General features: G+C 49.8%; 1 protein-coding gene across 4 annotated transcripts in view; it reads right to left on the minus strand.

Annotated features, from left to right (window-relative positions):
* Positions 1–15,177, minus strand: part of LOC141257284 (epoxide hydrolase 1-like) — a 40,763-nt gene that overhangs the window by 5,109 nt on the left and 20,477 nt on the right. For 3 of the 4 annotated variants that reach the window (XM_073671680.1, XM_073671676.1, XM_073671679.1), the window contains exons 5-8: positions 7,781–7,910; positions 6,869–7,083; positions 1,632–1,779; positions 1,293–1,418 (exon numbers count right to left, since the gene is read on the minus strand). In XM_073671680.1, coding sequence (XP_073527781.1) covers positions 1,293–1,418; positions 1,632–1,779; positions 6,869–7,083; positions 7,781–7,910 — 619 coding nt within the window. The remainder of the gene's footprint in view (positions 1–1,292; positions 1,419–1,631; positions 1,780–6,868; positions 7,084–7,780; positions 7,911–15,177) is intronic. The other variant, XM_073671677.1, reaches the window with a different exon arrangement.

A 15,177-nucleotide genomic window follows, 5' to 3' on the forward strand; every position in this document is an offset into this window, starting at 1 on the left:
TCCTGTATATAATTATATATGTACAGCTGGTATAACCTGGGCATCTCCTGTATATAATTATATATGTACAGCCGGTATAACCCGGAAATCTCTTGTATATAATTATATATGTGCAGCTGGTATAACCTGGGCATCTCTTGTATATAATTATATATGTACAGCCGGTATAACCTGGGCATCTCCTGTATATAATTATATATGTACAGCCGGTATAACCTGGGCATCTCCTGTATATAATTATATATGTACAGCTGGTATAACCTGGACATCTCCTGTATATAATTATATATGTACAGCTGGTATAACCTGGGCATCTCTTGTATATAATTATATATGTACAGCCGGTATAACCTGGGCATCTCCTGTATATAATTATATATGTACAGCCGGTATAACCTGGGCATCTCCTGTATATAATTATATATGTACAGCCGGTATAACCTGGGCATCTCCTGTATATAATTATATATGTACAGCTGGTATAACCTGGGCATCTCCTGTATATAATTATATATGTACAGCTGGTATAACCTGGGCATCTCCTGTATATAATTATATATGTACAGCCGGTATAACCTGGGCATCTCCTGTATATAATTATATATGTACAGCCGGTATAACCTGGGCATCTCCTGTATATAATTATATATGTACAGCCGGTATAACCCGGAAATCTCTTGTATATAATTATATATGTACAGCTGGTATAACCTGGGTGTATCCTGTATATAATTCTATATGTACAGCCGGTATAACCTGGACATCTCCTGTATATAATTATATATGTACAGCTGGTATAACCTGGGCATCTCCTGTATATAATTGTATATGTACAGCTGGTATAACCTGGTCATCTCCTGTATATAATTATATATGTACAGCTGGTATAACCTGGGCATCTCCTGTATATAATTATATATGTACAGCTGGTATAACCTGGGCATCTCCTGTATATAATTGTATATGTACAGCTGGTATAACCTGGTCATCTCCTGTATATAATTATATATGTACAGCTGGTATAACCTGGGCATCTCCTGTATATAATTATATATGTACAGCCGGTATAACCTGGACATCTTCTGTATATAATTATATATGTGCAGCTGGTATAACCTGGGCATCTCCTGTATATAATTATATATGTACAGCCGGTATAACCTGGGCATCTCCTGTATATAATTATATATGTACAGCTGGTATAACCTGGGCATCTCCTGTATATAATTATATATGTACAGCTGGTATAACCTGGGTACTTTCTGATATATTTGGGTTCCTTGGTAATTTACCTCATGGAGGGAGACGTCTGGAAGTCTCGAGTGAAATTCTCCTTGTAGAACCTCATGGAGGATGTAATGGATCCCGTCACCCAGTAGATCATCACGTTGGTGAGCAGATCGTCCATGGAGTATTTCCTGTGATACAAGCGGGACAATGTGGTGATTTTTCTGTCCTTACATATATAACGCTGGCTGAGGAGAAACAATACGAGGCTCGGCCTCCGCTCGGCCTCTCCTCCTTCCGCTGATGAGATAATACTCAAGTTTTTCAGCAGGCTGTAAAGGGAGAATCCTTGCTGGACGTATGGGTTGTGCTGACATCTAGTGGCCAATATGTAAAATGCATACCTCTGACTAGTGAAGGATGCACGCCCGGGTATGACTGACCTCTGCAGGCCTCCGTCCTCTAGTTTTCTGTACTCCGGATTTGTCCACGTAGAGAACTTCTCCAGAATGTAGGCGGCCAGGCCCGCGGGGGAGTCATTCAGAGCGGAGCCTGGGGGGATGGAGGAGAACATCAGCCGCGCATTCATGGTGGTAAGGGGGTCTCCTACAAATCGCGGCCACAGTAGTGCCAACCTGCAGGACTACAACTCCCAGCAAGCTAGGACTCTGGAGAATTGGAATTTTGTAGCAGTTGGAGAGCTGCAGGTTAGAGACCCCTGACTTATGGGACCCCACCCTGGTCTCCATATAATTCTGCATGCTGGTGCTGCCTGCCTCCTCGTCCTGCTGACACAGCTGCAGGTTTGTGACATTGTATCTGTGCAGGCGAGACCCATCAGCCAGGACTAGTGTTGAGCGATACCTTCCGATACCGGAAACCAATGCAAGTCAATGGGACACAAATATCGGAATGAAAATAAACCCTTTCTTTCCTTGTAGGTTAATTCTACATGAAGTAAAACAACTAAGAATAATGTAGAATGACATGAAAAACCGGCAATTCAGCAGCGGCATACACCGGTACCCGACAATTTACAACAGAAAGAATAGAGCTTCACACATAGATTAGATAGATAGAAACATGTCAGTCACATATATATGAAGTACAGTGACAGTGTTGATTACTGTACTTGTCATTTAGTGTTAAAATAAAGGATTTATTTAAAAAAAAATTGGCGTGGGGTTCCCCGTAATTTTAGGCTCTAGCGGAGGTTAAGCAGACGGCTGGGGCAGATGTTTGAAGCCTGGGAAAACCCACGGAGCTTCCCAGGCTACTAATATCAGCCCCCAGCTGAATACCTAGCCTTTACTAGCTATTAAAATAGGGGACCCCCCCCAAAAAAATGACGTGGGGTCCCCCCTATTTTAATAGCTAGCACAGGCTAGGCAGACAGCTGGGGGCTGATATTAATAGCCCAGGAAGGGAGCCATGAATATTGGCCCCCTCCCAGGCTAGAAACACCAGCCGTCAGCCGCCCCAGAAATGGCGCATCCATAGGATGCGCCAATTCTGGCACTTAGCCTCGCTCTTCCACGCTGCCCTGGTGCGGTGGCAGGGGGTAATAGGGTTGGGGTTGATGTCAGCTTATAATGCCAGCTGACATCAAGCCCAGGTTAGTAATGGAGAGGCGTCTATAAGACACCCCCATTACTAACCCCATAGTCAAAGTTAAAAGAAAACACAAACACCCAGAATAAAGTCCTTTAATTGAAATAAAGACACAATTCTTTATTGTTCTAAATTAAACCATACTTACCATCACGCCCATTCCAGCTGAAGCCAACGATCTCCTGCAATAAAAGAAAAATAATAAAGCAACCTCATCCTTACCTTTCCATGGTTCCCACGACAGCTTCAGCTCTGCTACATCGAGATGACAGGCTGGACCGCAGCAGAACGCTGCCATCCAGCCTGTCATCCCGCAGACACTGAGAAGCGCAGGCATACTTGCGCTCCTCAGTGTCTCTCTGTGACGTCATCCAGATGAGCCGAGTTCATGTCCAATGAACTCAGCTCACCTCATGCACGTCACTGACAGCGTGGGAAAATTCTCCTGCACTCAGCGCTTCAGCGTGAGAATTCTCCCACGCTGTCAGTGACATACATGAGGTGAGGTCATGTCCAATGAACTCAGCTCACCTCATGCACGTCACTGACAGCGTGGGAAAATTCTCACGCTGAAGCGCTGAGTGCAGGAGAATTTTCCCACGCTGTCAGTGACGTGCATGAGGTGAGCTGAGTTCATTGGACATGACCTCGGCTCATCTGGATGCCGTCACAGCCAGACACTGAGGAGTGGAAGTATGCCTGCGCTTCTCAGTGTCTGCGGGATGACAGGATGGATGGCAGCGTTCTGCTGCGGTCCAGCCTGTCATCTCGATGTAGCAGAGCTGAAGCTGTCGTGGGAACCATGGAAAGGTAAGGATGATGTTGCTTTATTATTTTACTTTTATTGCAGGAGATCGTTGGCTTCAGCTGGAATGGGCGTGATGGTAAGTATGGTTTAATTTAGAACAATAAAGAATTGTGTGTTTATTTCAATTAAAGGACTTTATTCTGGGTGTTGTGTTTTTTTAAATACTTTACTAGAAATTCATGGTGGTCATGTCTAATATTGGCGTGACCCCATGAATTTCGGGCTTAGGGCCAGCTGATAATGCCAAGCTGGCCTTAACCCCTTTATTACCCAGTGAGCCACCGCACCAGGGCCCTGGATGAGTTGGGTACAGCGCCAGAAGATGGCGCTTCTATGAACGCGCCATTTTCCGGGGTGGCTGCGGACTGCAATTTGCAGCGGGGGGGGGGGGGGGGGCAGAAAGCTTGGGCCTCCCTGCGCTGCAGATTCCAGCCCCCAGCTGCCTAGTTGTACCTGGCTGGACACAAAAATAGGGCGAAGCGCCACACATTTTTTTTTTTAATTATTTCATGAAATTCATGGAATAATTAAGAAAAAAAGGGCTTCCCTATATTGTTGTGTCCGGCCAGGTACAAATAGGCAGCTGGTGGTTGGGGGCAGCCCGTTCCTGCCTGCTGTACCTGGCTGGACACAAATATAGGGCGAAGCCCCACATAATTTTTTTTTAATTATTTCATGAATTTCATGAAATAATTAAAAAAAAACAAAACGTGGAGCTTCTCCCTATTTTTGTGTCCAGCCAGGTACAACTAGGCAGCTGGGGGCTGGAATCTGCAGCGCAGGGAGGCCCAAGCTTTCTGCCCCCCGCTGAAAATTGCAGTCCGCAGCCGCCCCGGAAAATGGCGCGTTCATAGAAGCTGGATGCTGTACCTGGCTGGCATACAAAAATATGGCGAAGCCCACGTCAAAAGTTTTGGGAAAAATTTATTAAAAAATAAATAATAATTTAGGGACTGCATCTTTATTAACTCCTCAAATGTCATTTAGTGTTAAAATAAAGGATTTATTTAAAAAAAAAATGGCGTGGGATCCCCCATAATTTTAGTCTCTAGCGGAGGTTAAGCAGACGGCTGGGGCAGATGTTTGAAGCCTGGGAAGGGGGTAAAACCCACGGAGCTTCCCAGGCTACTAATATCAGCCCCCAGCTGAATATATAGCCTTTACTAGCTATTAAAATGGGGGACCCCCCCAAAAAAATGACGTGGGGTCCCCCCTATTTTAATAGCTAGCAAAGGCTAGGCAGACAGCTGGGGGCTGATATTAATAGCTCAGGAAGGGTGCCATGAATATTGGCCCCCTCCCAGGCTAGAAACACCAGCCGTCAGCCGCCCCAGAAATGGCGCATCCATAGGATGCGCCAATTCTGGCACTTAGCCTCGCTCTTCCACGCTGCCCTGGTGCGGTGGCAGGGGGTAATAGTGGTGGGGTTCATGTCAGCGCCAGCTGCCATGAATCCCAGGTTAGTAATGATGGCCGTCTATAAGACACCCCCATTACTAACCTACAAAGTGTTAAAAAGAAAAAACACACTACACCCAGAAAAAAATAATTTATTTGAAATAAAACACACCATTTTATTTAATTCTTAGTTTAGTAAAAAAAAATAGTTACCTGTCCACGTTCCTGCGCTGATCTCCCATGCACAGCTGTCACATCTGGAGATGGTGACAGCTGTGCATGGCTGCTGTAAGCTCACGCTGCCGGGAACACGTCCGCTCCCGGCAGCGGGAGCCACTGACTGAGGTCACCGGAGTGCATTCAGGCAGCGCAGCTCCGGAGACCCCCTTTACGGCACTGCTGTACCGTGGGAATTTCTCACGATACAGCAGGGCCGTAAAGGAGCTAACCGGAGCAGCGCTGCCTGAACTCCGGTGAACCCTTACGGCCCCGTCATTCTAGCGGCGGCAGCGGTTCAGAGCGGTCACATTCTATGTGGCTGCTCTGAACTGGAGATCTTCGTGGGACACTCGTGGACTGCTACGGAGGGGTAAGGATAAGGTTGTGGTTTATTATTTTATATTTTATTACAGGAGATCGATGGCTTCGGGGAATTAGGTGTCTAGGTGAGTATAGGTGTAGTTTTTTATTTTTTACTTTATTTTAGGTGGCGATCGGCGGGGACAGGTAATGTATGAACTAATTTCTTTTAGGTAACCACTGGCCACCAATGACATGTATCTAACATTTATTGGGGACACAGTAGGGCAATTTATATAGCAGGATCAGGCTGATGGGAACTACTGCTCCCATCAAGCTGATCCTGCTGGCAGGAGTGGACGGGGGACAGACATAGGCCGATGGGAGTAGTAGTGTCACATCGGCCTATGTCTGCCTGCACGCACAGACACCCCGCACACACACACCCCCCGCACACACACACACCCCGCACACACACACACCCCGCGCACACACACACCCCGCGCACACACACACCCCGCGCACACACACCCCGCACACACACACACCCCGCACACACACACCCCGCACACACACACACCCCGCGCACACACACCCCGCACACACTAATCATGACGGGTCTGGGAGGTGAGGCTGACCTGTGCGGCCGTGGGAAAGTTCATGTGAGTTCATGCAGTCAAGCATGAACTCACGTGAACCCTCTGAGGGCACCGCGGCTACTTCAAATGAACAGCTGATCGGCATCACCTGATACCTCAGCTGTTCATTTGAAATAACCGGCGGGAAAGCGCAGCACAGAACGGGAAAGCCGGCGGTGAAGTCTTTTCACTGCCGGCTTCCCCGCCCGGGTCCTTCGCTCCTTGGTGCCGCGCTCCCCGCCCGGTCCTAATTTACGATTGGGATTGGAGGTGGCGAGGGGAGCGGAGGATCGGGGTGGGAGGCTGCGGGGAAGCAGTATGGGGCTGTGTGATTGTTTAAAAGCCGGCGGCTTTTTACCGCCCGCCGGCTTTTAAACAATCAGGAGAATTCTCCCACGCTGGGATGGCATTCTGATGACAAGCTGGATCGCAGCTGAGCGCTGCCATCCAGCTTGTCATCCTTCACAGACACTGCAGAGCGCAGGCATTATGGGAACTTCCGATTCCGGTATTCGATATTATAAAAGTATCGGAATTAAGTATCGGAATTCCGATACAGTGAATATCGGCCGATACCCGATATTTCAGTATCGGAATGCTCAACACTAGCCAGGACATGAATCAGACTTGTGTAAACCCTCAGCTGTATAACAGAGCTTACACTTACCAACTGTATCCGGTTTGGTGGATTGAATATGGAGGTATCCCGACTCCAGCATTATGGCGTACCCCGACTTCTCGATGTACGGGTAGACGCGCGCCACGTCCTCTCTGGTGAAGCCGACCAGCCAGGGCAGATAGCGGCCGAGGAGCAGGCACAGCAGCATCTTCAGCCCACCCTTAGTAATAATGTACATGTTCAAGTGGAGACCCTTCACCGACCTGATGAAGAGAGATATCAAGAAAGACCCTCAGGGATGTGAACCGAGGGGCCTGAGCAACAGGAGACCCCGGAACAGGAGACTGCAGTATAGAAGACCCCAGAACAGGAGACCGCAGTATAGAAGACCCCAGAACAAGAGATTACAGAACCGCACAGCCCAGTAAAGAAGACCCCAGAACAAGAGACCCGAGAACCGCACAGCCCAGTATAGAAGACCCCAGTACAGGAGACCCCAGAACCACACACCCCAGTATAGAAGACCCCAGTTCAGGAGACCCCAGAACTGCACACCCCAGAATAGGAGACCCCAGAACCACACACCCCAGTATAGAAGACCCCAGTACAGGAGATCCCAGAACTGCACAGCCCAGTATAGAAGACCCCATGTACAGCAGACCCCAATACAGTAGTCCTCTATACAGGACATCCCAGCACAGGAGACCCCAATACACAAGATCTCAGTTTAGCAGACCCCCAGCACTCGAGACCCCAGCGCAGCCTGAGTATTCCACACTACTGCCATAATGTAAACTGAGAATATAGCCACGTTCACACGGTCAGTATTTCACATCAATGTTTGTAACCAGGATGGGTGATAATACAGAAGTGGTGACGTGTTTCTAATATAGCGACTGCCCCCACATAGTAACATACAACGCAGCCCCCGCTCTCTGCAGGTCTCTGCTGGCAACTTACTCTGGTTTCATCTGTGCGAGCGCGGTGGTGATCACACTGCCCCAGTCACCGCCCTGCAGGTAAAACTCACTGAACCCGAGTCTGAACATCAACTTATAGAAGACGCGGGCGGCCGAAACAAAGCTGAACCCTGAGGAGGAGAAAGAATATAATGTATCACTGCACAATACACTGCAGGGAGAAAGTATGTGCCCCCCACATCCACCTCCGGGGGCTTCTCTGTCCTCATCTACATCCATAGACATTAATATGGAGGAAAGTATGTGCCCCCCACATCCACATCTGGGGGTTTGTCTGACATTATTTACATCTTGTGTCAAAGTCACTGGAAAGTACTGGAGGGGAGATATGTTTCACTGAGGCTATTGGCTTCAGTGATTTATAACCTAGAATTTTGCTACAGCACACTAAGCACCTTGGGAAAGCAGCCCACTCCATACTGGGGGTTCCAACAGGGGGCAGAGGCCCAAAAGGGGATAGGGTGTACAAGATCAAAAGGGACGGGGGAGGTAATGTCGAAGGTTCCTGCTGGCGATATTATATATATATGATCTGAAACCTAGAAGTTTCCTCCAGCACACTAAGCGCTGAGAGGGTTTAATCAGCCATTTTTAATGGGTTAGGTTTTATGTGAACAGCTGTAGAGCAGGTGGGAGGCTGTTCACCATATCTCCACCCAGGGTGTGGTCTGGGATATAAATAGCCAGCCTGTTGAATCATGTGTTGTTCGGTGTATCTGGAGAGGCTAGCTCCAGAGAGAGGAGCTTGCGTTTGTATAAGCTGAACCGTGTGTTGTGCTACATCCAGAGAGGGCGGATTCTCGCTGATTTATGGACTATGCGGTACAGTTTCTTTTGTTTTGCCGTTATGCCAGAAGGGCTGCATTTGATTTGATGAACTTTATGTTGGTTTATGTCTTTTTTTTAAAATAAACCATGTAGGGATGGTACTCACTCAGGTGCGGTTTGAGGCAAACAGGAGGCATGTTCCTTTAAATGTCCATAGTGGTTTATTGGCTTCATAAACCATTCAAAAGGAAAATGCAAACAAACTGCCTTTAGTGCAGACAAAAGCAAAGATAACAGTCCTTATAGCAAAGTCTCTGGATGGCCAGCGCTGTGGTCACACAGGCTGGTGTAGCGTGGAGTGTCCTGGCTTAATCTGGAGGCAAAACATACACAGGAGGCTTTCTCCCTCCACACACACAGACCATGTAACAAACAACAGCCTCCATTATATAGGCTGGAAACCACACCCAGAGGTGAAGTATGTGGGTTGCTGGACCCTCCCATCTCTCCGAGCAACACGTACCCCGACTCCCAGGTGCAACAATTAGACCTCTTAATGCAGGCATGCACTAGAGAAAATACACAGGGTTACATCACAGAAACCAGCCATCTCTGCAATACATACCTCCCATCGACTACACGACCATTAGCCACCTTACATACCTCCCCCCTCTGCCTAAAGCCGTGGGGCTTGACACCTTCTACCACTAGACAGGGGATTCTCGAGAGGGTATCAGCAGTTGAAATCCTATAGGGCTAAAAACCAGCGGGTGACCCTGGCATTTTTCCCCTTTGTTTCCCTCATCCATCTGAGTGTCAGATACCAATCTAAATTTTCGACCTAGCAGATAGTACCGCAACGTGTCCACCGCCCACTTTATGGTCAAGCACTCCTCTATGACCGCATAATTTTTCTCACAGGAGGACAACTTCCTACTCAGACAGAGGACAGGGTGCTCCTCCCTGTGTATCTTCTGAGAAAGGACTGCTCCCAAACTGACATCTGAGGCTTCTGTCTGGAGTATAAACTCTTTCTTGAAGTCAGGGGCAACCACGACTGGTTGCCTACACAGAGCCACTTTCATCTCTTGAAAGGCCGTCTCCGCCTCTGCAGTCCACTTGGCCATGGCTGATTTTGTCCCCTTAAGAAGGTCAGTCAGGGGTGCGACCATCATGGCGAAGTTTGGGATGAACCTTCTGTAGTATCCCACGATCCCCCAGAAGTCTCTAACCTGTTTTTTTGACAGAGGTCTCGGCCAGGTTTGGATTGCTTCCACTTTACTAATTTGGGGTTTGATCTAGCCTCTACCGACCACACAACCCAGGTATTTGGCCTCTTCTTTCCCCATGGCACATTTCTTTGGGTTTATTGAAAACCTCGCCTTCCTGAGAGCATCAAACACTGTCTGGACCTTTTCCAGATGACTCTCCCAGTCCGGGCTGAAGATAACCATATCATCCAGGTATGCCGCGGCGTATTGCTTATGGGGTACAAGAACTCGATCCATACCTCTCTGGAAGGTTGCAGGGGCCCCCTGCAGTCCAAATGGCATCCGGACATACTGGAAGCATCCATCCGGCGTAGAAAACGCAGTCTTCTCTTTGGCTCCCTATGCCACGGGGATCTGCCAATATCCCTTCGTCAAATCCAAGGTGGTTATGTACCTTGCTGGTCCAAGTCGCTCGATCAGCACATCGACGCGTGGCATCAGATACGCATCGAACTTGTAGATCTCATTCAACTTCCAATAGTCGTTGCAGAACCGCCATTCCCCACCGACTTTGGAACCAGGACAATCAGTCTCGACCACCCACTCTTGGATTCCTCAATGACTCCGAGCTTCAGAATGCGAGCTACCTCTTTGGAGATCAACTCTCGTCAGGCCTCAGGTATCCGATAGGGCTTCAAGTTCACCTGCATATGTGGCTCCGTCAGAACCCGTGTTCTATGACCCCTGTGCAGCCTGGCAGTTCCGAAAACAGATCCCGGTTCTTCTGTAGCAACTCCCAACACGGCTTTTTCTGGGCCTTCATTAGCGTTTCCGCTATTGCGACTACTCCAATGTCACCTTCTGGTTTTCCCAGCAAGCATGGAGTCTCCACCGTCTCTGTCTTGCCAGGGCTTGATGAGGTTGACGTGGTATATTTGATACGGCTTACGTCGTCCTGGTTGATGAACCTTGTAGTTCACTTCACCAACTTTTTCCATCAGTTCATATGGCCCTTGCCATTTGGCCAAGAACTTACTCTCTACCGTAGGTATTAGCACAAGGATTCGGTCTCCCGGATTGAATTGCCTCACCCTGGCTGACCAGTTGTAGACCCTGGCCTGAGTTTCTTGTGCCTGGAGGAGATGTTCTTTTATGATGGGCATCACCTTCGCAATCCTCTCCTGCATCAGAGCGACGTGCTCGATGATGCTCCTGTGGGGTGTGACCTCGGCTTCCCAGGTTTCTTTTGCGACATCCAGGAGACCCCGTGGCTGTCGGCCATACAGGAGTTTGAATGGTGAGAACCCCGTAGAAGCCTGTGGAACCTCTCGGATGGAGAACAATAAACACGGAAGCAGACAGTTCCAGTCTCTACCGTCTTTTTCTATGGCCTTCCTCAGCATACTCTTCAGAGTCTTGTTAAACTTTTCCACAAGGCCATCTGTCTGAGGATGGTATACTGAAGTCCTCAGTTGGGAGATTTGCAGGACTTTGCATAGCTCTTTCATCACCTTACCCATAAAGGGAGTTCCCTGGTCAGTCAGTATCTCCTTTGGTAAGCCTGTTTGAGAAAAAACGTGGACCAACTCGCGGGCTATACTCTTTGCAGAGGATTTTCTTAGTGGAATCGCTTCAGGATAGCGTGTGGCATAGTCGAGGATGACCAATATATATTGATGCCCATGAGCAGATTTAACCAGGAGACCGACCAGGTCCATAGCAATTCACTCTAACCATCGGATAGCCCTTAGCATCGCCATGAAAGCACCGTACGCTGACTTTTTTCCCCAGGATCAGGTGGAGGGATAGAGTGGCCCTCACAAGGGTCACCAGACTCCCGGAGTCTAGCAGTGCTGTTACCTGCCACCCGTTCACTTTCACAGGACATGCTTGTGTCCCCTCGCTGGGTGGACAGTTCACACTGCAGGCCGGATATGCATAATAGGAATAACGGCGTCCTATGCTGCAGTCCATCGGCTCGGGGGTCAGGGGACAACGGGCGGCTATATGGCCTGGGCCGTGGCACCTCCAGCCAATCACATCACCCGTAGGGACCTTGAACACCACCTCCCTTGCCCCTTTGGACCTTGGACACCCCCTTTTGGGCCTCCGTTCCTTGCTGGGGCCCCCTCAGTATGAAGTGGGCTGCCTCTCCAAGGAACCCTCAACCCCCTGGTATCTCTCGACCAGTCCAATTAGTTCATCGTCATTTCGGGGATCACCCTGGGCAACCCAAGTCTGTATGGACCACGGCAGGGAATGCACAAAATGGTCCATCACCACCCGCTGCACCCTGATAGTCATTGTCACCCCCAAACGTGCAAGAATCTCAGTTTTTAGCTTGCTATACTCTTTGGCGTCCTGCAAAGCTAAATCATAGTACGCCTTCTGGGGCTCTCCCGTCAAGTATGGCGCCAGCAGCTCTGCCCACTGCTCAGGCAGAAGTTTCTTCCTCTCGGCGACCCTTTCAAACACGGTCAGGAAGACCTCAACGTCATCCCCCGGGGTCATTTTCTGCAAAGCCCGTCTTACCGCCTTCCAGACGTGAGAGTCATCAGCCTGACTCGGGGTTGGGGCACTCGTCCCGCCCTGGATGGCGGTTGCCAGAAGCTGCATCTGCTGCCGTTCACTCAGGTCTGGTTTGAGGCAAACAGGAGGCAAGTTCTTTTAAATGTCCATAGTGGTTTATTGGCTTCATAAACCGTTCAGAAGAATAATGCAAACACAACAGCCTTTAGTGCAGACAAAAGCAAAGATAACAGTCCTTATAGCAAAGTCTCTGAATGGCCGGCGCTGTGGCACACAGGCTGGTGTAGGTCCAGTGTCCTGGCTCGGTCTGGAGGCAAAACATACAGTAGGCCTTCTCCCTCCAGACACACAGACCATGTGACAAACAACAGCCTCCATTATATAGGCTGTAAACCACACCCAGAGGTGAGGTATGTGGGTTGCTGGACCCTCCCATCTCTCCTAGCTACCCGTAACCTGGTCCCAGGTGCATCAATTAGTCCTCTTAGTGCAGGCATGCCCTAGAGAAAATACTCCGGCTTACATCACAGAGGACAGTCATCTCTGTGATACATACCACCCATCAACAACACGACCATTAGCCACCTTACAACCAACAAAATATTTAAAGAGACAGTGTTCCTGAATCTACCATCGTGTGCAGCTGAGTGAGCTGATCTACCACATTCCATAGACATCAATATGGAGAAAAGTAAGTGCCCCCCACATCCACCTCTAGGGGTTTCTCTGTAATTAATTGGGAGACTCTCCTCTGCAGATATAACGGCTCTCGCTCTTCTGGAAAGGATTTCTACAAAATATTTGTGACGTCTGCAAGAATTTTTACCTGTCACGGTTGTGTAAGAGGTGACAGACAGTCACCCTGCAGTTGGTTGCAGGAGATCTCTACGTTTGGCATTATAGACATCTTCTTAGAGGCTGGCTGTCTCTAGGACCCAGTGGCTACCTCCCTCTGGCTAATTAGCTCCCTGGCCTGAGTGTATAAATACCTGGTGTGTCTGAGAGGGAGGTGCAGGCGATATTCATTACTTCTTGTGAGGCTTTAGCAAGAGCAGTACTTCGTCCTCTCTGGAGCTTGAGGCACATTTGGCTGGATTCGTCTAAAGCTAAGCAATCCTCCCCCTGTTTATCTACCCATGTTGTCTACAGAATTTAGTGGAGAACGACTAGTGCTCATCTCCACCCTTCCCTAGCCTTAGCCATACGCCAGGGAAAGTCAGAGCAAGGCACGCGTGCGGCGATTGGTGAAGAGCCAATATAGAGAAGGTAGTTGAGACAGGGTGACACTAGACCAGACAAGAAGGTCTCCACTCCCCGTTCCCTAGTGTCTGGGCTCCCTTTCTCTCTTCCTTCTGTGCTGCACTAAGACTTTCCCACACCCTGTGTGACATTACCCCTTCATCCAGTAGAGCATTTGTGAGATCAGACACTGATGTTGGGGTGAGGCCTGGCTACAATCTCTATTATAGGTGTTGGTTGGGGTCCGGGCTCTGTGTGACCGCTCAAGTTCTCCCCCCATGTCTGTATGGGGCTCTGTGTGGCCGCTCATGTTCTCCTCCATGTCTGTATGGGGCTCTGTGCGGCCGCTCATGTTCTCCTCCATGTCTGTATGGGGCTCTGTGCAGCCGCTCATGTTCTCCTCCATGTCTGTATGGGGCTCTGTGCGGCCGCTCATGTTCTCCTCCATGTCTGTATGGGGCTCTGTGTGGCCGCTCATGTTCTCCTCCATGTCTGTATGGGGCTCTGTGCGGCCGCTCATGTTCTCCTCCATGTCTGTATGGGGCTCTGTGCGGCCGCTCATGTTCTCCTCCATGTCTGTATGGGGCTCTGTGCGGCCGCTCATGTTCTCCCTCCATGTCTGTATGGGGCTCTGTGCGGCCGCTCATGATCTCCTCCATGTCTGTATGGGGCTCTGTGCGGCCGCTCATGTTCTCCTCCATGTCTGTATGGGGCTCTGTGCGGCCGCTCATGTTCTCCTCCATGTCTGTATGGGGCTCTGTGTGGCCGCTCATGTTCTCCTCCATGTCTGTATGGGGCTCTGTGCGGCCGCTCATGATCTCCTCCATGTCTGTATGGGGCTCTGTGCGGCCGCTCATGTTCTCCCTCCATGTCTGTATGGGGCTCTGTGCGGCCGCTCATGATCTCCTCCATGTCTGTATGGGGCTCTGTGCAGCCGCTCATGTTCTCCTCCATGTCTGTATGGGGCTCTGTGCGGCCGCTCATGTTCTCCTCCATGTCTGTATGGGGCTCTGTGTGGCCGCTCATGTTCTCCTCCATGTCTGTATGGGGCTCTGTGCGGCCGCTCATGTTCTCCTCCATGTCTGTATGGGGCTCTGTGCGGCCGCTCATGTTCTCCTCCATGTCTGTATGGGGCTCTGTGCGGCCGCTCATGTTCTCCTCCATGTCTGTATGGGGCTCTGTGCGGCCGCTCATGTTCTCCTCCATGTCTGTATGGGGCTCTGTGTGGCCGCTCATGTTCTCCCCCCATGTCTGTATGGGGTTCTGTGCGGCCGCTTATGTTCTCCTCCATGTCTGTATGGGGCTCTGTGTGGCCGCTCATGTTCTCCCCCCATGTCTGTATGGGGCTCTGTGCGGCCGCTCATGTTCTCCCTCCATGTCTGTATGGGGCTCTGTGTGGCCGCTCATGTTCTCCCCTCCATGTCTGTATGGGGCTCTGTGTGGCCGCTCATGTTCTCCCCCCATGTCTGTATGGGGCTCTGTGCGGCCGCTCATGTTCTCCCTCCATGTCTGTATGGGGCTCTGTGCGGCCGCTCATGTTCTCCCCTCCATGTCTGTATGGGGCTCTGTGTGGCCGCTCATGTTCTCCCCTCCATGTCTGTATGGGGCTCTGTGCGGCCGCTCATGTTCT

Source organism: Phyllobates terribilis, unplaced genomic scaffold (genome assembly GCF_046119375.1).
Source record: "Phyllobates terribilis strain yellow unplaced genomic scaffold, ASM4611937v1 Scaffold_3__8_contigs__length_932513732, whole genome shotgun sequence".
NCBI lineage: Eukaryota > Metazoa > Chordata > Amphibia > Anura > Dendrobatidae > Phyllobates > Phyllobates terribilis.